This window comes from Equus asinus, chromosome 6, assembly GCF_041296235.1.
Source record: "Equus asinus isolate D_3611 breed Donkey chromosome 6, EquAss-T2T_v2, whole genome shotgun sequence".
Classification (NCBI taxonomy): Eukaryota; Metazoa; Chordata; class Mammalia; order Perissodactyla; family Equidae; genus Equus; species Equus asinus.
In genome coordinates, this window is record NC_091795.1 from 95,092,741 (window position 1) to 95,115,689 (window position 22,949).

The following is a 22,949-nucleotide window of genomic DNA, read 5'->3' on the forward strand; positions in this document are numbered from 1 at the left end:
GTCCCCTCTGCTGTTCTGTCCTTGTTGAATTATGTCCTTTTTATTCCTTTATTATTGTTTTAGTGGGATTTCATGAAAAAGTAGAGACAAATGCAGTGTATACTCTTTTTTTTTTTTTTTAAAGATTTTATTTTTTTCCTTTTTCTCCCCAAAGCCCCCCGGTACATAGTTGTATAGTCTTCGTTGTGGGTCCTTCTAGTGGTGGCATGTGGGACGCTGCCTCAGCGTGGTTTGATGAGCAGTGCCATGTCCGCGCCCAGGATTCAAACCAACGAAACACTGGGCCACCTGCAGCAGAGCGCGGGAACTTAACCACTTGGCCACGGGGCCAGCCCCAAGTAGTGTATACTCTTTAACTGAAAGTTTGCCATAATTGATTTTTATTCTGAAAAATAAAAAAGTTAAACAAAGGCCATCAATTCAAGTATTAGCAGAAGAGTAGCAGTTTTGGAGAGTGATAGAAAAATAAATTTTGTGGGAGATTGAAATGTTAGTTATAGAAGTGCCTGTCGTCGAGTGTTCAGTTTTTTGTGTTGCTGTAAGGTAAATCCTTCCTGTCCCCAGACCTGAAACGTCTGCCGTAGAACAAAGCCACTCCTCCCTGCCCAGTGAGGGAGGGCAGCGGGGCCTGGGGGGTTCGAGAGTATGAAGACTGAAGAGCAGTTAAGACGAAAATGTCACGAGCCTGTAGAAAGAACGAGACAAAAGAAAAGAACAGAGAAAGATAAAATGAATACTGAAGATTAAGAGTATTGGCATTTCCTAGACTGTAAAATTGTAAAGTGGAACAGGCCACAGACGGGTAGCAAATATTTGTAAAAGGCGTATCTGATAAAGGACTGCTATCCAATCCAGAATATACAAGGAATATACTAAAAACTCAACAATAAGAAAACAACCTGATTTACAAATAGGGAAAAGATCTTAATAGACACCTCACCAAGGAAGATTACAGGTGGGAAATAAACATGTGGCAAGGTGCTCAACATTTTATGTCATTAGTGAATTGCAAATTAAAACAATGAGATACCATTAGACAACTATTGAAATGGCTAAAACCCAAAACGCTGACAACACCAAATGCTAGTGAGGATATGGAGCAGTAAGAACTCTCAGATGTGGTTGGTGGGAATGCACGTACTGCATGACTCCACCTGTGTGACATTCTAAAAAAGGCAAAACCATGGAGGCAGGAAAAGATCAGTGGTTGTCAGGAGTGGAGGGAGGGGTGAATAGGCGAACGCAGGATTTTTAGTGTGGTGAGACTGTTCTCTGTGATACTCCAGTGATGCATATAAGACGTGTTTGTCAAAACCCGTAGAATGTACCACACAAAGAGTGAACCCTCATGTAAAATATGGACTTTGGTTGATTAAAAAAAAAGATGAGAGAAGAAAAATATACTAATCAGTTTTTGGAAAACTTTTAATTTTCAAAATTGTTTCTGAGGCCGACCCCGTGGCTGAGTGGTTAAGTTCATGCGCTCTGCTTCGGCGGCCTGGGGTTTTGCCTGTTGGGATCCCGGGCTCGGACATGGCACCGCTCACCAGGCCATGCTGAGGCGGCCCACATGGCACAAGCAGAGGCACTCACAGCTAGAATATACAACTATGTACTGGGGGCCTTTGGGGAGAAGAAGAAAAAAAAACATTGGCAACAGTTGTTAGCTCAGGTGCCAGTCTTTAAAACAAACAAACAAAAATTGTTTCTAATGGTGCTTCTTTACCTTTTTGATATCACAGCGTCTTCTGTGGTTTGATTTCATGACATACTTTCCTTCATCTTCCAGAATTTTTCTGTTAGAAGACACATAGAGCAAAAAGTAAATTTGCTTTGAAATTTTTGCAATGCAGCATCGGTCTGTTAGAGAATCCACTAATAAATTTTTTCAAAGCACAATTTGAAATTCTCCATATTACACTTTTGGGATTTGAGTACTTTTTGCTAAAAATCAAAATTTTCGGTACTATTATTTTAGTATAAATGTGTGGAAAGCTTCAGGGCATTGACTTCTGGGACTCTGTCTTAAAAAAATTCCAATGACTTGCAGAATATAAATTTTTAAGGTTCCGTGGAGTGACCCTCCCCCCAGGAAAAAAAATCAGTAATTCAAATTTGTTATTCTTGTTTTATGCAGATAAATATGAGAAAAAAATTTTAGCTTTATCTGCTAAATTCATTGTTATATTCGGATAGAAATCTTCTGGTGATCTGATCGATTCAGTACAGTCCTTTAACTGGATCCTAATCAATGAAATCCTCTAGGCATTGTCATTGGGCTTGAATTCAGTCGCTGAGATAAGGACCACTGTTTTGTTGTTTCTCAGTTGTCTTGTTTTTCACCCTTGCTCTCTCCCCGCTCCCAGGTGCTTAGATGTTTAACAGGAGTGTGGTTGGGGTGAGGGAGGCGGGGAGGCTTGGATAATTGACTGTAGTTAGCCATTCGGTTTATCAGAGCCAAACAGTGTTTCATGGCTAGTGTTTGGTGCATCATTAAGAATGTTCAGTATATCTTGTAAATTATATTTTCTTAAATTGATGTAAATTCATTCTTCTAACACTGTTTAATAGTATTAACTAAAATCCTGCTTATTCGCTTTAATTTCTATAATTGATAGAAGAAATCGTAATCTGTTATTCTGTTGTTAATCCAATTAATCTGGACCCCGTTTAAGACAGCAGGGCCCAGTTGGCCACAGCAGTGATGGTTGGGCATTGGGAAATAATGTCTTCTTTGTGTGGTACTTAAGGAAGCCGACTTGGTGACAACTCATGAATTGGGGCACAATTTTGGAGCAGAACATGATCCAGACGGTCTACCAGAATGCGCCCCAAATGAAGACCAGGGAGGGAAATACGTCATGTATCCCATAGCTGTGAGTGGAGATCATGAGAACAATAAGGTATGTGTCTTGTGGAGTTTATGTGGTTAGGAAAGAAAGAGGCTGTTTCACTGCAATGAGAGCTCAGAAAGCATTTCATTCTTGGGATGGAACTGCAAATTACAAAGTACCTTGAAACTTGGTTACATGTTTTGGAGTAAAACGTGGTCCATCTAAATGTGGTTAGAGCTCTCATTTGGACTGTTTGTTATCGAGGCTGACGTGTGTAGATTTGGGCTATACAGAAAATCAGTGGTAGTGATGGCTGGTGTCAGAGTTCCAGATGGCAGGGCCTGGTGGGCTCAGGCTTTAAGGTAAAAATTTCTTTTCATTTCATGTATAAGTTGTTACTCATTTTAACTTGACAGCACTTCACGATTTGCATGTTTCTGTAAACTTTTGCAACAAAATACATTATTTGCTGGACTGTAAGGCCCTGTGGGAAGATCCTTTGCCTTTCTAGTTCTGGGCTCTGTCTCCAGTGCCTAGTAGGGGGTCCCTGGCATGTAATAAATATCTATCTGTCAAGTAAATAAACGAACTATTTACTACTGAGGGTTTCTGATAGAGTGCACTAGTTGATTTGGGATATTGTAAATGATTTCAGAGACTGTAAGTGGCTCTGACTAACTCTTAGAGTCTGAACTAAAAGTGTTCATAGATGTCTGGTCCTTTAATTTCACTTAAGTTAAGCAGCAGAAGGCAACGTGAGGAGGAACATGGATTCTGTTGCTGAGTTAAAGAGGGCTGGGGGAGGGGCTCAGAGAGTCTGCCTCTCACCAGGAAAGACGGTGAAGTGCCTGTGCTGGCCCTTCCTTTGACCCTGGCCATGGCACTTTCAAGCCTGACCAGGGGCCAGAAGGAAACATGATTACTTCTGTGTTTCCCTGACCCTGCTCTTTAAAAATTTCTCTCTCATGTTCTTTTTGTCATCTTTTTGGGTTGTTGCGTCTTGTTTTCTTTGGCTGTAAACAGTCCCTTCCTCTCTCTGTGTGTCACATTGGACTTTTCCTCTGCTTGATAACTTGGGCCTGAGGAGCTTTCCCACCCACTTTTGCTTATTCTTCCAACTGTTCACACACCCTTTTGAATTTGCTTCCTTTTTTTCAAAGTTGTCTCTGCGTTTCTTAATCATGTGCGTTATAGTTCAGCACTGTTCAGTAGAGGGTCCTCTCGTGACGGAAATGTTCTGTATCTGCTCTAGCCAATACAGTAGTCACTAGCCACATATGGCCATTGAGCACTTGAAACACGGCTGAAGAGACTGAGGGACTGAATTTTAAACTCTATTTTGTTTAAATTCAATAGTGGTTGCCTGGGGCTGGAGGTGGGAAAGGGCATTAACTGTAAAAGGATGTGACAGACCTTATTAGGGGGATGAAAATGTTCTAAAACTGACTTATGGTGACAGTTTCACCACTTGGAAATGTTACTAGAAATCACTGAATTGTATGCTTGAAATGGATGAATTTTGTGATTTGCAAAATATGCCTTAATAAAGCTGTTAAAAAACAAACACCACCATGGGGCGGGGCTTCCAGGGCAGACGGCTGGAGAGGATATGCATGCACATTATCTAAGTAAAAGAAGAAACTTTGAGAGAATCCTCTGTAACATCCAACATCAGGGGGCCCTGTGGCAGGCCTGGCTGTAACCTTCAAGACTAGATTCAACAAGGAAATGTGTTAAGCAGAATTCTTAAAAAAAAAAAAAAAAGCCCACAACACTGCTGCAGACCACAAGGAGGGAGCGCATCTAAGTGGGCTGCAACAGTAGGCACCAGCAGCCTGAGGCCCCCTTGCGATTGCCCCCACAACCGACGGGGGACCCCACAGGACCACTGTGACTACGAGGAGGGGTCCAGGTCCAGTCACTAACAGCTGACAGGGTTCCTGGCTGGTGCAGTCTAAACAGCTGCCCCCCCACACACACCAGTCACAACAAGTGGAAGCAGCGACTAAACTCTATCTCTATGCAGAGGCACAAATCCACGCCATTAAGCAGTATGAAAAAATATATTAAATCTCCAGAACAAAAGGAAAATGATAAGCACCCAGAAAACAATCCCAAAGACAATGAAATCTATAACCTAAATGATGATGATTTCAAAACTGCCATTATTGAAAAACTCAATGAGTTAAATTAGAATTCAGATAGACAACTCAATGAGTTCAGGAGCTATGTCAGAAAAGAGCTTGACACTATAAAGAAGAACCAATTAGAAATACTGGAGATGAAGAACACAATGGAGGAGATTAAGAAAAATCTGGACTCTCTGAACAGTAGGGTCGATAATATGGAGGAGAGAATTAACAATTTGGAGGATAGGAATATAGAAATGCTGCAGAGGAGGAGAGAGAACTAAGACTAAAAAGAAATGAAGAAACTCTCCGAGAATTATCTGACTCAATTAGGAGATGCAACATAAGGATTATAGGTATACCAGAGGGAGAAGAGAAGGAGAAGAGGGCAGAAGGCCTGTTCAAAGAAATAATAGCTGAGAACTTTCCAAACTTGGGGAGAGAGATGGAACTTCATGTGACAGAAGCCAATAGATCTCCAAACTTTATTAACGCAAGAAGACCAACTTCTTGGTCTTATAGGCATATAGTTGTGAAACTAGCAAAAGTCAACGACAAAGAGAAAATACTAAGGGCAGCCAGGCAGAAGAAAATAACTTACAAAGGAAACCCCATAAGGCCAGCAGCAGATTTCTCAGGAGAGACCTTTCCGGCTAGAAGAGATTGGAATGAAATATTCAAAACTCTGAAGGACAAAAACATGCAGCCAAGAATACTCTCCCCAGCGAAAATATCCTTCAAATATGATGGAGAAATAAAAACTTTGCCAGATAAACAAAAGTTAAGGGAGTTCATCGCCACAAAACCTCCTCTTCAAGAAATGCTCAGGAAGAACCTCATTCCTGAAAAATCAAAAAAAGGAAAGGGGTTACAAAATCCAGAACAAAGGAGATAAGCAGAAGGACAATAACACACAGTAACAGCTGTCCATCAGGGCAAAATGCAAAAGAACTGGAAAACAAGTGATAAAATGGCAACAGTAGGCCCCCAAGTTTCAATAATCACTCTAAACATGAATGGATTGAACTCTCCAATCAAAAGGCACGGAGTGGCAGGATGGATCAAAGAACAAGATCCAACAATATGCTGCCTCCAGGAAACACACCTCAGCCCCAAAGAAACACAGACTCAAAGTGAAGGGATGGAAGACAACACTCCAAGCTAATAATGAACAGAAGAAAGCAGGTGTTGCCATACTTATATCAGACAAAGTAGACTTCAAAGCAAAACAGATAAAGAAAGACAAAGAGGGGCAGTATATAATGATAAAAGGGACGCTCCACCAAGATGACATAACACTTATAAATATATACACGCACCCAACACAGGAGCACCAAAATTCGTAAAGAAACTATTAACAAAACTAAAAGGAGACATCAACAGTAATACAATAATAGGGGACCTCAACACCCCATTAACACCAATGGACAGATCATCCAGACAGAAAATCAACGAGGAAATTGTAGAGTTAAATGAAAAATTAGATCAGATGGACCTAATAGATATATATAGGACACTTCATCCAAAAACAGCAGGTTACACATTCTTCTCAAGCACGCGTGGAACATTCTCAAGGATACACCATACTTGGGGAACAAAGCAAGCATCAGTAAGTTCAAGAGGGTTGAAATAATATCAAGCATCTTTTCTGATCATAATGCTATGAAACTAGAAATCAACTGCAAGAATAAAGCTGGGAAAGGGCCAAAAATGTGGAGACTAAACAACATGCTACTGAACAAACAATGGATTATTGAAGAAATTAAAGAAGAAATCAAACATTATCTGGAGACAAATGAAAATGAAAATACACCATACCAAATGATTTGGGACAAAGGCAGTCCTAAGAGGAAAATTCATTGCAATACAGGCTCACCTCACTAAGCAAGAAAAATCTTACATAAACAACCTCAAACGACACCTAACGGAATTAGAAAAAGAAGAACAAATAAAGCCCAAAGTCAGTAGAAGGAGGGAAATAATAAAAATTAGAGAAGTAAATGATATTGAAACAAAAAGACAGTAGAAAGGATCAATGAAACAAAGAGTGGGTTCTTCGAAAAAATTAACAAAATCGACAAACCCTTAGCCAGACTCTCTAAAAAAAAAAAGAGAGAAGTCTCAAATAAATAAAATTAGAAACGAGAGAGGAGAAATCACAACAGATACTGAAGAAATTCTCATAAGAGAATACTATGAAAAACTATATGCCAACAAATTGAACAACCTAGAAGAAATGGATAAATTCCTAGACTCATACAACCTACCCAAACTGAATCAGGAAGAAATAGAGAATCTGAATAGGCCAATCACAAGTAAAGAAATAGAAGCAGTAATCAAAAACCTCCCCAAAAATAAGAGTCCAGGGCCAGACGGCATCTCTGGAGAATTCTACCAAACATTCAAAGAAGATTTAATACCTATCCTTCTCAAACTATTCCAGAAAATAGAGGAAGATGGAGCACTCCTTAATACATTCTATGGAGCCAACATCACCCTGATCCCCAAACCTGACAAGGACAACACAAAGGAGGAAAACTACAGGCCAATATCACTGATGAACATAGATGCAAAAATCCTCAACAAAATTTTGGCAAATCGAATACAGCAATACATCAAAAAGATCATACACCATGATCAAGTGGGATTTATACCAGGGACACAGGGATGGTTCAACATCCGCAAGTCAATCAACGTGATTCACTACATTAACAAAATGAGAAACAAAAACCACATGATCATCTCAATAGATGCAGAGAAAGCATTCGACAAATCCAACATCTGTTTATGATAAAAACCCTCAATAAAATAGGTATAGAAGGAAAGTACCTCAACATAATAAAGGCCATATATGACAAACCCACAGCCAACATCATACTCAACGGACAAAAACTGAAACCCATCCCTCTCAGAACAGGAACAAGACAAGGGTGCCCACTTTCACCACTCTTATTCAACATAGTACTGGAGGTTTTGGCCAGAGCAATTCGGCAGGAAAAAGAAATAAAAGGAATCCAAATAGGCAACGAAGAAGTAAAACTCTCGCTGTTTGCAGACGACATGATCTTATATATAGAAAACCCCAAAGAATCCATAGAAAAACTATTAGAAACAATCAACAACTACAGCAAAGTTGCAGGGTATAAAATCAACATACATAAATTAGTAGCATTTCTATATGCTAACAATGAACTTTCAGAAAAAGATCTCAAGAACTCAATCCCATTCACCATTGCAACAAAAAGAATAAAATACCTTGGGATAAATTTAACCAAGGAAGTGAAAGATCTATGCAATGAAAACCACAAGACCTTCTTGAAAGAAATCGACAACAACATAAAGAGATGGAAAGACATTCCATGCACATGGATTGGAAGAATAAACATAGTTAAAATGTCCATACTACCTAAAGCAATCTACAGATTCAATGCTATCCCAATTAGAATTCCAATGTCATTCTTTACAGAAATTGAACAAAGAATCCTAAAATTCATATGGGGCAGCAAAAGACCCCAAACTGCTAAAGCAATCCTGAGAAAGAAGAACAAAGCTGGAGGCATCACAATCCCTGACTTCAAAACATACTACAAAGCTGCAGTAATCAAAACAGCATGGTACTGGTACAAAAACAGATGCACAGATCAATGGAACAGAATTGAAAGCCCAGAAATAAAACCACACATCTATGGACAGCTAATCTTTGACAAAGGAGCTGAGGGCCTACAATGGAGGAAAGAAAGTCTCTTCAACAAATGGTGCTGGGAAAACTGGACAGCCACATGTAAAAGAATGAAAATCAACCATTCTTTTTCACCATTCACTAAAATAAACTCAAAATGGATCAAAGACCTAAAGATTAGGCCTGAAACAATAAGTCTTCTAGAAGAGAATATCGGCAGTACACTCTTTGACATCAGCTTCTAAAGAATCTTTTCTAAAGAATCTCACATGAGGGAAACAATAGAAAGGATAAACAAATGGGACTTCTTCAGACTAAAGAGCTTCTTCAAGGCAAGGGAAAACAGGATTGAAACAAAAAAACAGCCCACTAATTGGGAAAAAATATTCACAAGTTATTTATCCGACAAAGGGTTAATCTCCATAATATACAAAGAACTCACACAACTCAACAATAAAAAATCAAACAACCCAATTACAAAATGGGCAGGGGACATGAACAGACATTTCTCCAAAGAAGATATACGGATGGCCAATAGACACATGAAAAGATGCTCATCATCACTAATCATCAGGGAAATGCAAATCAAAACTACGCTAAGATATCACCTTACAGCTGTTAGAATGGCAAAAATATCCAAAACCAAGAGTGACAAATGTTGGAGAGGCTGTGGAGAAAAGGGAACCCTCATACACTGTTGGTGGGAATGCAAACTGGTGCAGCCACTATGGAAAACAGTGTGGAGATTCCTCAAAAAGTTAAGAATAGAAATACCTTATGACCCAGCCATCCCACTGCTGGGTATCTATCATAAGAACCTGAAATCAGCAATTCTAAAAGTCCCATGCACCCCTATGTTCATCGCAGCATTATTCACAATAGCCACGTCACGGAACCAACCTAAGTGCCCAGCAACTGATGATTGGATAAAGAAGATGTGGTATATATATATATATATATATATATATATATATATATATATATACAATGGAATAGTACTCAGCCATGAAAAAGGACAAGGTTGTCCCATTCACAACAACATGGATAGACCTTGAGGGTATTATGTTGAGTGAAATAAGCCAGACAGAGAAAGACGAACTCTGTATGACTCCACTCATAGGTGGTAGTTAACATATGGACAAAGAGAACTGATCGGTGGTTGCCAGGGGAAAGGGGGATGGGGGGAGGGCACTAGGGTGAAGTGGTGTACCTACAACATGACTAATAATGATGCACAACTATAATTTCACAAGATTGTTAACTATCATAACCTTAATAAAAACAAACAAAAAAAACACCACCAAAAAGACTGTGGGAGCAGAGGGAGAGTGATGAGGATATAGATGAGCCCTGAAGCCCTCAGTTGAAGCTGGTCAGGGGCCTGTGGGCATTTCCAGTACCATTCTGTCTGCTTCATAGGTATGTGACCATTTCTGTAATAAAAAGTTGTGAAATGTGGCGAGGAAAAAGAAATTTAAACAGCCGCCTAGGGCTAGTGGCTGCCACATCGGACGGTGCCGCTCTAGTTGGGAGCCACTTGTTCTGGGTTATGAGCTTGGTGGCAGTACTTCGGGGGAACTGTTTACCCTGCACACTCTTCAGCTTACAAGTTCTCCCCAGTGAAATTTTCCTGATGTGCGAACTTGCTAATAAGAATGGAGCCTGGCCAGAGCCATGTCTTTCTGGAGCTCCTAGTCTGTCACTGAAGAGCAGTTTATCCATCTATTTATTTTGTCCTGAGCACATGATATTTAGTGTGGTTTCTCATAGTTTGGTTTACTCAAGTAGCAGTTCCCTTGTAAAAAGATATTGGACATCTTCTAATCTACATTTTAAATGAATTCCTTAATAAAAACGTTTTTAACTAGATAAAAAGGTCTGCAGGACAAAAATAAGCTGGTTCCTTGACCTGTAAAGACAGGGCCTGGCACCTTCCACCAGATAAGCTGCCAGAAGTGACATGCCCCGGGCCTTGCTGTGAGCAGACTGCTTTGGAGATTGTGAGCTCTTAGGAAGGCGGATTGGTGGGGAGAGGTGGGTGTGGAGGGGGCGCGCAGAGAAGGCAGGGGTCTTCAGGGAGTGCAGAGGCACGAAACCGAGAGGTCACGGGGTCACGTTCCCTTAGCCCTCTTCGGGGGTCCAGCTGCTGGGGGTGTGACTGCTAACTTAATGAAGAGGTTGTCTTAGCGGTTCAGTGTGAGTTGAATTCTTTAGCACCTGATCTCCAGAATGAACCGAGAAAATTGAGTTCATGAGTCTCTAATGCTAGTGAATAAATCCAGCAAAACACTGCCTGAGGCCTAGACTAAAAATAACCAGGCCCCTTAAACATCTTTACTATAAAAATACAATGGGAGATCCTTTTTTAAAAGTTCAGTTAGTATCTCTGTTTGGGTTGATGAGGTCTTTGATATCATTCTGAAAGTCATCCTCTTGATGTCTGGTTCAGTGCTCCCAGCACCTTTGGAGGGTGGTAACGAAAACTACCCAGTTTTTCCTTCTTCTGTGGGGGAAACGTCATTCTCGCTACTGTGTCTGTCTTTGTGTCTCCTTTACAATTCACACAGCACACTTCACTTCTGACGCTGCTGGTCACCAAACGTGTGGAGGTTTTTCTCCATACCAAGCGATTCTCTGCGACACCAGCTGGGTGTCCTACAGGTTAACTCAATTCTGACACTCTCTTGCCAGAGATAGCTTCGAGTCCCACAGGTTAAGGGCTTGGTCCCACAAGACTGTGGCTTTCACATTAAGAGTTTGTCCCTAGAGAAGCAACAGAAACACTACATGGGAATGAATTTTTACATTATTTTGGGCCCTCTGTGGCCTTTTTTCTCCTAAGATGTTTTCAAACTGCAGTAAGCAGTCCATCTATAAGACCATTGAAAGTAAGGCTCAGGAGTGTTTTCAAGAACGCAGCAACAAAGTGTGTGGGAACTCCCGAGTAGACGAAGGAGAGGAGTGCGATCCTGGCATCATGTACCTGAACAACGACACCTGTTGCAACAGCGACTGCACGTTGAAGCCGGGCGTGCAGTGCAGGTGAGAGATGCCAACAAGGGCTCCAGGTGACAGCACATTGGAAACGCAGGGGCTTTAGAATCAATTAGAGGGTGTGTGTGCGCACGTCGTGTGTGTGTTTTGCGTCTTCCATTTTGCCCTTTGTAGCAAGAAAAAAGTTTTCTGGAAAGCAGTTTGACATTATGTAACAAAATCCTAAATCTTGCATATTCTTTGATACAGTGATGTCACAGTTTAAAGAATCTTTCCTGAGGAAACAGAGATGTACAAAATATGATTTAACAGGCTGTCTATGGCTATGTTCTTTTATAATAATGAAATATTGGAAGTAATCAAAATGACGGTCCTGGGATATAAATGAATTGTTGTGTATCCATGCAATAGCATAGTTTGTAGAATACTGTTTAATGACATAAACTAAATGTGGAGGAGGCAGCGTACAGATTAGAAGGTGCCTATATTTGCATTTTCATGTCCACGGATAGACCAGTGCCTGGCTTGGAAGTAGAGGGGAGAGCTAGTTTACGGTGAACAGCGGATTTAACCGGATACCGTGCATACTAGTATCGTAAATACTGATAGGGAGTGGGCTCCGGCTGCCTCGTGTCCTATCCGTTGATTGCCTTACAGGCCTGTGTCTTTTTTTTTTTTTTTAATTACTGTGTTCAATTAATGTAAACCAAGGACATGAAGATGTTTTAAAGCCCAGTCTGTTGGACCGCTCTGCTTGCTCTCTGCACTGCTTCTGCCTGACTGCACGTTAGGAAGGGCACATGGAGAGCACGCAGGTGGCCCTAGCACCTGGGAAGTCTGGTTATGAGGAGTGGCGGCCCGGCCGGGAGACCTTCCCTTGCAGCTTCAGGGCCCTGTTATGTGACTATACTGTTTGCTGTGGGCTGTCGTGTGACTTGAACTGTCCCTGTCTGCTCTTCTTCAGTGACAGGAACAGTCCTTGCTGTAAAAACTGTCAGTTCGAGACTGCCCAGAAGAAGTGCCAGGAGGCCATTAACGCCACCTGCAAAGGCGTGTCGTACTGCACAGGTATGCCCTCCTGTCGGCTCTCTGTGAATACTTGGCTCACGTGTGTGTGTGTTTGAAAGCAAGATTATGTTTTGTTCAGATAAAAACAACCCTTTTTTACCTCAAGTGTGGAGTTGATTGCGCTCTTAGTTTGTGGCACACTTGTCTTTGGTCTCTGTAGGACCCATGATTGTTTCTTCTCATTTCTTCCACTCTCATTCACCTCACTCCCATCACTTCCATTCTCCTTTCCCTCATAGGATCTCTTCTCATGTGTTGAATATTTGCGTGGGTGTGTGTATCTATCCTTGAAAGATAATGTGTTCTTTTGTGTATAGGTGTGATTTTAACATGTTAAAATGATATTTCTGCCTTAGAAGTCTTTTAAAGTGAATGCCCTGCTTTTACAGATCATCTCTTTTGTTCTGTCTCTCTCTGTGTCTGGATCCACCTCCTAGTTGGGCACATGTGGTTTACTGTATTCTGCTTCTCTGTTCACCATGCGATAGCTGCTTGGATTCCCTTTGTCGCGGATAGGACTGTGTGCGTCACACACCCTCATACATATCCTTTGGGTGCTGTCAGGGTGTCCTGGGTGCACATGGCGGAGTGGAGTTGCTTAGTTGCGGAGGGAGGCACTCCAGTGGGCTCTAGGACAGGAGCACTGGTTTGTCGGTGCCACCGTTAGTGCCTGTGGGTTCTTGTATTCTGATGTTCTTGTCAACACTCTCTATTATCCACTTGTCTTATTTTTTACCAGTCTGGTGAGTTTAAAGTTATTTCTCATCCTTATTTACATTTTTCTTGAACATCTGTTTATATTTGTTAGCTATTCAGATTTCTTCTTTTGTGAATAGCTAGTTCATATATTTGGTCCATTTTTTTTTTTTTATTTTTAAAATTTTTTTTATTAATGTTATGATAGATTACAACCTTGTGAGATTTTAGTTGTACATTTTTGTTAGTCATGTTGTGGGTACACCACTTCCCCCTTTGTGCCCTCCCCCAATCCCCCCTTTTCCCTGGTAACCACCGATCAGATCTCCTTGTCAATATACTAACTTCCACCTATGAGTGGAGTCATATAGAGTTCATCTTTCTCTGACTGGCTTATTTTGCTTAACATAATACTCTCGAGGTCCATCCACGTTGCTGTGATTTGGTCCATTTTTAAAAATTGGGTTTCATGTCTTTTTGTTATTATTGATTTGGAGGAATTCTTGTATAATAATCAGTTTAGTGTAAACATTGCATATACCTTCATCCTAGCTGTTGTCCTTCTTGGAGCAATAATCTTTCATTTTAATGTAATCAAGTCTGTCATTTTGTGGTATGTGTGTCTATTTTTTTGAATTGTGCATGGTTACAAAGATATTTTCCACAGCTGCTTCTATTAGCTTCATAGTCTTACCTGTTACATTTTGGGCTTTAATCCATCTGGAGCTCATCTTTAAACCGCCTGTGTTAATTGGCCGGATCTTCTGTGGTTCCGTCAGTTGTCCTTAGACATTTCAGAGCTGCATTAGTAGGTACGTTACTGGACGTGGGCTCTCCGTCTTCTTCATCTGCTATTCCTTTACCAGTGTATACTGTTCCTTTTTGACCCTTGTGGGGTTTTTTGACTTAAATTGTTTTATTTAATATTCAGTTTGCCATCCTATTTTTTGTGTTCCTCTTTGTCTGCTATATCTGTGTTCTTACCTTTTTCTGTCTTCCTGTCTGCTTTGGTTGTAACAGCGTTAGTGAGATATAATTGACATACCTGACCATTCCCCCATTTAAAGTGTACACTTCAGTCGTTTTTAATGTGTTCACATTTGTGCAAACACCACCACAGTCAACTTTAGAACGTTTTCATCCCCTCAAAAAGAAACCTGTACCTTAATCTACGTGCTCTGTCTGTGGGTTTGCCTACTCTGGAGGCAAGGTGCTCCCCTTTGTGAGAATCGGTGCAGCTCGCCCCAGAACTGGTGGCTGTGACTTGTCGTGACCTGCATGCTCGCTGTGTGCTTCCAGGGAACAGCAGTGAATGCCCCCCACCCGGAAATGCTGCAGATGACACCGTGTGCTTGGATCTTGGCAAGTGTAAAGACGGGAAGTGTGTTCCCTTCTGTGAGAGGGAGCAGCAGCTGGAGTCCTGTGCGTGTAACGGTGAGCGCATGGCTGTGCTGCGTTCTTGCGGCAGGGGAGACGGCCTGTGTCTGCCGGGCTCCCTCCCTCCACTTGGGGGCTCGGCAGTGTCAGCTGCTCACTGCTGCTCAGGGCAGTGGTGAGAACCCAGCAGTGTGGACACAGACCTCTCTGGATTCAGATCCTGGCTCCTCCACTGTGTCTGTGGAAACTGTCCTGTTGCTCTTCCTTCTTGCTGTGTTTGCAGACCATGTGGCAGGCTTAGGGGTCGGGGGGGAGGTTGTGTTGTGGTTGTGGGCAGGTGGAGGTTTGTCCTCACCTTCCTTCCCCCATGTCATACACTCCATGAAAGCAGGAGGAGCTGTCTGAATGCCACTGGCAGTGAACTAGGACACGCTCCTTTAAGACTCCAGCCAGAGAGAGCTCAGCCCAGGATCTGACTACTGTCATGAGGTTTGCCATCTTCGGCAGTGCTAGGCCTGCTGCCCTCTGCTCCCTGCTACATGCCTGGGGCAGGGGCCTCACTTAGTGATGGTTGGTGACATCATTCTGGCCTCTCAGACATTCATCCTCAGGTTTCCACACTATCTTTGGAACCCCTGGGTCCACGTAGAGCATAGAGGAAGGGGCCTCAGGGACTGACTGGGCTCTGAGCTTCCCACCCCATCTCAGAGAGAATTCTGTTGCTTTCCAAACAAAAACCCCAGAATCAAAACTGTGGGGTTGGGAACCTGCCATCTGTGCAGTCAGTGGAGTGGGTGGCCCTTCCCGGTGGAGTAACACGTAAATGAAGATAACACAGTGGATGCCAGATCAGTGATTGAGTGGCAGGAGGCTTGTGTCCCTGGAAGGCACATAGTAAATGCCCAGGAAATGCTTGATAAATGAATGCGCATGGAAAGGATTTTGTTTTCCGTTTAAGGTGGTTTTGCTCATTTTTTGTGTTCTAGTTGATTTCAGTTTCTCCGACATATACATATGGACATTCCCTGGTCAGTAAAGACTGCCCCCTGAGTCACACTGCCAGTGGGCTTCTGGGCATTTCCGTTCCTGTGTGCCAGAGGGCTCATTTGATGCCCTCCCATTTCCTGTTGCCCCCTGAGCTGGCGGAGGTTGGTCTTGATCGAGGGTGGTTGTGTGCTTAGGCTGCGGCAGGCCCCTCAGTTCCTCACCGGCAGCGCGGCAGTTCTGTCCCAGCCGTGGTGGCTCTCGCTGGAGCCTCGGCTCCCCAGGGTGTACTTGAAACTCAGAAGCCAAGGATTGAAATCAGCAGTGTAGTAAGAATCTTGGGACAAAGGGAAACATTAAGCATTATGAAGGATTTGAAATAGAATAATTTGGCTTTTAATCTATTAAAGAAAGGAAACTTTCTGTGTAAATTGTTTTTACGTTGCCCTCTCTGAGAGCTGAGGAGCGTGAACTCAAAAGTTATTTCTTAGGAGTGATATGGGTAGTATTAACTATTGAAATAAAACACAAGTGCAGGGGCTGGCCCGGTGGCGCAGTGGTTAAGAGGGCATGTTCCACTTCTACGGCCCGGGGTTTGCCGGTTTGGATCGCAGATACAGACACGGCGCTGCTTGTCAAGCCGCACTGTGGCAGGCATCCACATATAAAGTAGAGGAAGATGGGCACGGATGTTAGCTCAGGGCCAGTCTTCCTCAGCAAAAAGAGGAGGATTGGTGGCAGATGTTAGCTCAGGGCTAATCTTACTCAAAAAAGAAAAAAGAAAAAAACACGAGTGCAATTTCTTCCCCTTTGGGAGCACGGTAGGGAGATGAGAAGGGAAAGAGGAGAGGCGTGTGGCTAAGAAACTCCAGCTGTCAGTCACATTCTGTGTTTCAGAAACCGACAACTCGTGCAAGGTGTGCTGCAGGGACCCCTCAGGCCGCTGTGTGCCCTACGTTGACGCTGAACAAAAGAACCTGTTTTTGAGGAAAGGAAAGCCTTGTACAGTAGGATTTTGTGACATGAATGTGAGTATTTATTTATGTACAGCTTTTTCTGTAACAGCCAGATGGGAAGTTTTTATATTGTAAATACTTGATTTAGCAAATAGAAGGAAATCAAAACCCAAATGCTGCTATGTCTGTCTTTTTTTTTTTTTTTAAAGATTGGCACCTGGGCTAACAACTGTTGCCAATTTTTTTTTCCTGCTTTTTCTCCCCAAATCCTCCCAGTACATAGTTGTATATTTTAGTTGTGGGTCCCTCTAGTTGTGGCATGTGGGACGCCACCTCAGCATGGCTTGATGAGTGGTGTCATGTCTGCGCCCAGGATCCAACCCAGTGAAACCCTGGGCTGCCACAGCAGAGCGCAGGAACCTAACCACTCGGCCCCGGGGCCGGCCCCCTGCCATGTCTTTCTGACCCACTGTTTGTTCTCGTGTCAGAGTCTGGTTAAGTGTGTGTGGGTGCCTGAGAGGGAGAGGCCAGGTGCTCTTGGGAGCCTGGAGCACACTCCCTCCAGAGCAGGGGCCCTGGGTCCAGAGACTGGGCAGGGCCTTGGGGGGACTTTTTGGTAAAGTTGATTGGTTTTAGGTGGTGAGTCTTGTTTGGTTTTCCACGCTAATTATAAAATTGACTAAGATTGCGGAATTGCAAGTTTTGAATCTGAAACAGGTGCTGATTGAATAGGAAAGACCCAGAAACACTTTACTCACCTGAGCCAGACCCTTTTGTTCTCTTCCAACAAAGTGGGATTGAGGCAGTCATGGAAGAGGATGTCAGGGTTAGAGAGGCTGCTCCAGGCGGGCTGGCGGAGTTCTTCCTGTCCACTTTGTGTGTGTGTGTGATCAGTGTGTCCTGACTGGAATGCCCCATCTTTAACAAACTGGTTTTCTCGAATTTTGTCTCCTGGTAATTCTAAGTTCACTTATAAAAACTGACTAATTGTGGAAGTGTCAATGACAGTGTATCCTACTTTCTTAGGTACTCATTACACTTAAATTATTGCCCTCAGTCAAAGATGGGTCCTCTAGATGTTTGGTTTTAATGAAGCCCTTTTCATATCAATTATTTTTATAAAGCCACATTACTTCTAAATGCATTGCTTTTGGGAGTAATGCTGCCCGTTTTCTGTTCATAGGGCAAATGTGAGAAACGAGTACAGGATGTCATTGAGCGATTTTGGGACTTCATTGACCAACTGAGCATCAATACTTTTGGTAGGTGATTTCCCCAGGTAATTATTTGCTTAGAAATTAGCTGACTTTGGTGATGACGTTAGAAAAGTGTGGTGTCAGACTTGATATCCTCTGATCCTGGGGTAGAGGATGGAAATAGTCACTGCTTTTGTTTTGAAATAGCTTTGTTGGCTAAAATAAAATGGACCCATTATAGGTCTGCTCCTGTCTAGGATGATGCCCAGATTTTCAGACAAGGAAAGTCAATACTGAGTCAAAATATTGGCTTCCTTCTTCACTAAAAAATGAACACGTGACAGCCTAAGTGTGGTTCAGTCCTATAGACTGTAAATCTGAATCTTGTTTGATGTAAGAATCATTTATTTAAAAGTGGGCCTCAGATTTTGCAGAAGCAAGGACGTATTGTGTCCTCTAGGGTACATAATTTAGAGTTTAGTCACAAAAGTAATACCCAGATAGTAACAACACTGTCGTCGTACGCATTGTTACTAGTAGTAGCCTTCTGTTGATCGTCCATTGACACCATTACTTCAGGGGTCCTGGTGGGCACCCTGTGATTTAATCTGTTCTTCTCGACGAGTGTATCAGGGCTATTTCTGGAAAAGCACCATGGCGTGGGGAGGTGGTTAGATCTAGCGTAGGTGGCGTAGACGCTCCTTTCAGTACTGCGTCAGTTTATCTAGCCGGCGATCTGTGGCATTTGACCCAATGGTAATACACTAAGAACGTTTAATTTTAGATTTCTAAAGTACTTGATCAAGACATTCACTGTTTGGAATTGTTACAGGAAAGTTTTTAGCAGACAACATCGTAGGTTCCGTCCTGGTTTTCTCCTTGATATTTTGGATTCCTTTCAGCATTCTTGTCCATTGTGTGGTAAGTCACAATTTTTAAGTAATGAAACATTTTATTAAAATTTTGAGCAACTCCAACCATATAACCTTTAGAAAATATGAAATCTGTTCTTAGCAAAATCTGATCTGATGTTTCCAGTGACACTTTTTTGGTGTTATCCCAAGGATTTAAAAAAATGTAAAAAAAAAAAAAAATCTAATGGTCTTTTGTTTTTCTAACAGTCTTTTAGAAGAATTTACTCTTTGTGTGTGGATGTTTTTTTCTCATGTATAATTTCTGAGGAATTTTGTACTTCTAAGCACAGGAGACTAACTGGATTTGTCTAGGACCTCTGATAAGGGAAGCTTCTAAATGAGCATTTTCAGGCTGATTTTGTTATAATAGAGCAAATATCAAACGTCAGCATTCCAAAGATGGTGCCCTGTGCCACAGAGATTCTTGGCATTACCGTATAGGGTATTCAGGGCCTTCCGATTAATAAGTGAGCAATCTTTTTGATTCTTGTTCAAAATGAGTAACAGCTAACAAGTTGAATTGGGCTGTGTCTGAGGACCTCCAGGTAGTTTATAAACTTGGGGCCCTTTTTCAAAAATTTTCTCAAAAATCTATTCCCCTTGCTTCTGTGGGAAAATGAGGATTTGTCTGCTGTAGAGATGAGGAATCAGACCCGGGCTTCCACGCTTGTCCTCTGAAACTCTCGCACAATGCCCCTCATGTGAGTGCTTGGGAAGTTCCAGCTCAGCGGACTTGTGGGATCTTCACTGCCTCTGCCTCCGCTCCTTTCCCGCTGCCTTCTCTTGCCTGGGCCGTCTCACTGAGCGGCTTTTCCTCGGGGTGGTGAGCATGATGAGCACGGGGAGGAAGCTCTCTAGGGGGCAGTTCTGCTAAAGCAAAGCTGTGTTAAAGGCCACAGGGCTGAAGCTTCGGCCAGCGGCCGACAGTGCTGTTCATTACAGATGCTTTCACCTGAGTGAAAGTTACAGTGGAAGTTACGGTTGTGGACCATGAGGCCTGATCCTCGATTTCCAAGCAAAGCTGCTGCAGGAGGCAGGGCAGTGGCTTTTTTGTGACCAGAGAATATATTCAGGGCAGCCGGACTGGAAGCCTGGCCTAGATTCTTGGGCTCGGCCTCCTGCCATGCCCCTTGTCATCTGTTATATGGCAGGGACCAGGCAGCAGACAGAACTACGTGTTCAGCTTTCTGCAGATGTGTGATGGAGGGACTTGAGACCCTGTTCCTCTTACGTTTGGGCCATAGTAACTCTGGGACAGTTTGCGGCCAGTGCCGGCTGAGACTGCAAGCATGGCCCTCTGAGCCTTCCCACCAGCTGCCCTCCTGGTCAGCAGGGCCCTGTGTCCCCAGGGTCTGGACAGGGTCTGACCACTGAGCACACAGGGAGATGCTCTATTCTCCTGCCCACGAGGGAATGTCAGAAAGATAGCACTCAGCCGTGTCTATTTCCTTAACGCCAAAAAACATGATTCCTTCCTGTGCAAAAGAAACACTTCTAGGCTGGTGGCAGAGCTCTTTAAAGCTTACGTAAGAAATTCATTCTCATCTACTGGCCCTGCTCCTACTTTCTGCCTCTCAAGTTCTAAGTTAGTTCTTCAGTTAATAATAGGAGGAGCCTGTAAGGAAAGCGCATTTTCACAAACTGAATTGTTTGTACGAATGACCGTTTTCCCTGTGCTGCTTTTCTTCCTAGGATAAGAAACTGGATAAGCAGTACGAGTCTCTGTCTCTGTTTCACCCCAGTGTAAGTATACAGCATGGAAGAGCGTCATTGTCAGTCGCACTTTGAGACCCTACTAGGCAGAGACCTTCAGCTGGCCACCCCAGCAAGACCCGCCAGCCTTTGCAGCTGTGCCTTCTTTGGCTGGTGGAAGGTCACTGCAGCAGGACGATCTAGGTCCGATATTAAGGTACATTCTTGTGACAACAGTGGCAATGAACTTGTTGCCTGCAGCTCTGTTGCCCAGATGGAGATTTAAGCAAAGGGGTGCTGCTGTGCCCCCCCCAGCTGTGAGCGACTTGGCTGCTCGGCATGACTGACTTAGTGTAATATTTGAGATCTGTTCCTGTCTTGGGAACGTAACTTGATAGGGCTGTTTCTTATGAGTTCTGTTTTGGGTCTTCAAATGGCAAGTTGTCAGGACATGAGAAAGCTGACTGAGTCACTTCGAGGTTGAGGGCGCTCCTTGCAGCAGGGCTCAGCGCCGACCTCGGAAGACATCTGCGTGGTCAGGGCAGAGCTGTGGGACCTGTGATTCACCTTTGACTTGCATGTCTTTCCAGAATGTCGAAATGCTCAGCAGCATGGATTCAGCATCGGTTCGCATCATCAAGCCCTTTCCCGCCCCCCAGACCCCAGGCCGCCTGCAGCCCGCCCCCGTGATCCCTTCGGTGCCTGTGGCTCCGAAACTGGACCACCAGCGGATGGACACCATCCAGGAGGACCCCAGCACAGACTCGCATGTGGATGAGGACGGCTTTGAGAAGGACCCCTTCCCAAATAGCAGCACAGCTGCCAAGTCGTTTGAGGATCTCACGGACCGTCCTGTGACGAGAAGTGAAAAGGCCTCGTCCTTTAAGCTGCAGCGTCAGAGTCGTGTTGACAGCAAAGAAACAGAGTGCTAGGTGAGGGAGCGGTCCTAAGCTCTCTGACTCTAGTGTGCAACGTATTTCTATAGATCTGACCTAAAATCACTCAGCTCAGCAGCTGCTGCTCGCGTGTTCGGACTTCCTTCTCGTATGGAACACTTGTGTGGGTCGGCCCTTTTCCTTTTGGAGAGCTGAGGTGGAATCTAGCTTATTTTGAGGCTTTCAGGTTTTAGTTTTTTTGATCTTTAAAACATCCTTCAACCTGTGGTACAAAAGCATAAAATACAGCTGGATTAGGTTATGAATATTTATGTTTTTGTAAATTAACCTTTTATATTGATAATAGCACTGATTAGGGAGATGATCAATTTTTTCTTTTTTATACACTGTAATGACCGGCTGAATATAATGAGGCATTTAGCAGTTACTTGTGAGGACAACTGGAACACAGAATGGATTTATTTATTTTTTGCCTTCAAGTAAAGACAAAGGAGATAAAATAGAGTTGTATGTTATCTCCAAAAGGTGCGTTCTGTTTCTAGGTTATTTCTTGGAGCTTTTAGCACCAGGGAGATTCACACGTCTAAATTTAGGAATAATTTGGAATAATCAGTTTCTTCTTAATTCTAAAATTCATACTTTCCAGAATTAAAACATTCTAACTTATAGTGAGGGTTACAAATAGTAGCCAAATTGAATTTACAGAATCCTGCCAACTGCTTAAGGCCCTGATTTGCTGGGCAGTTTCCTGTGTTTTGTATGTATCTTCATGTATCTCTAATACTGTAGCCATGCTCTTAAATTCACCATTCACAAAACCTAAACCGCTTCAAACCAAGAGTGTACGGTCGCCTCTTTTGAAACACTAGTGGCCAAGAGGGTACGTTGATCGTTTATCTCACCAGAAGAACGGGTGGTTTTCAATGGGCCGGGGTCTGCCGTGCTGGCTGGGGGGGTGTTGGGGAGAGTGCTGCCTCCCTTGGGCCTGGGGCTCTGTCCCCGCACAGACTGATTCTTAAAAACCCTTTCTGTGGCCCCGCAAGTGAACATCTGCATTATTCTTGCTTTCGTGCTTCAGGATTCTGGACGTCTGCATTTACTGTGTGAAGGATAAAATTCATCAGCATGAATTCCGATTTCCTGAAAATTATAGTTAAAACCTTTTTCCCCCTAAGTACTGAAATGTGCTCACCAGCCAACACATTTTAACTGCGAGAACTTGTGAACTTCAAGGGTAATCAACCAAACCTGTGACATAGCGTCTTTTTCCTGAGGACGTTTGTTACACAGATACCTGTTACACTAATACTTGAACTTGTACCTTGTGGTATTTGCTGTCTTTTAACTAGTCACAATATTCTTATATTTTAGTTTCACTTCTTTTGGAATCTGATTAAGGTGAGTGGGGTGTGTGGGTGTATGTGTGAGAGTGAAACAGTTCCCAGCTGGATGTAAGAAACATTTTTTATAAAATTGTGACTTTTTTAAAAACAAAACTGTCTTTACGTTTTTTTCCGTTTATAGAGTTAAGCTG

General features: G+C 42.9%; 1 protein-coding gene across 4 annotated transcripts in view; it reads left to right on the forward strand.

Moving 5' to 3' along the window:
• Positions 1 to 22,911, forward strand: part of ADAM17 (ADAM metallopeptidase domain 17) — a 55,439-nt gene extending 32,528 nt beyond the window's left edge. For all 4 annotated transcript variants that reach the window (XM_014866764.3, XM_070512636.1, XM_044771928.2 and 1 more), the window contains 9 exons: positions 2,751 to 2,903; positions 11,485 to 11,684; positions 12,601 to 12,704; positions 14,700 to 14,834; positions 16,659 to 16,789; positions 17,901 to 17,979; positions 18,746 to 18,834; positions 20,520 to 20,570; positions 21,110 to 22,911. In XM_014866764.3, coding sequence (XP_014722250.2) covers positions 2,751 to 2,903; positions 11,485 to 11,684; positions 12,601 to 12,704; positions 14,700 to 14,834; positions 16,659 to 16,789; positions 17,901 to 17,979; positions 18,746 to 18,834; positions 20,520 to 20,570; positions 21,110 to 21,451 — 1,284 coding nt within the window. In that variant the 3' untranslated portion in view covers positions 21,452 to 22,911. The remainder of the gene's footprint in view (positions 1 to 2,750; positions 2,904 to 11,484; positions 11,685 to 12,600; positions 12,705 to 14,699; positions 14,835 to 16,658; positions 16,790 to 17,900; positions 17,980 to 18,745; positions 18,835 to 20,519; positions 20,571 to 21,109) is intronic.
• The last annotated feature ends 38 nt before the right edge of the window (positions 22,912 to 22,949 follow it).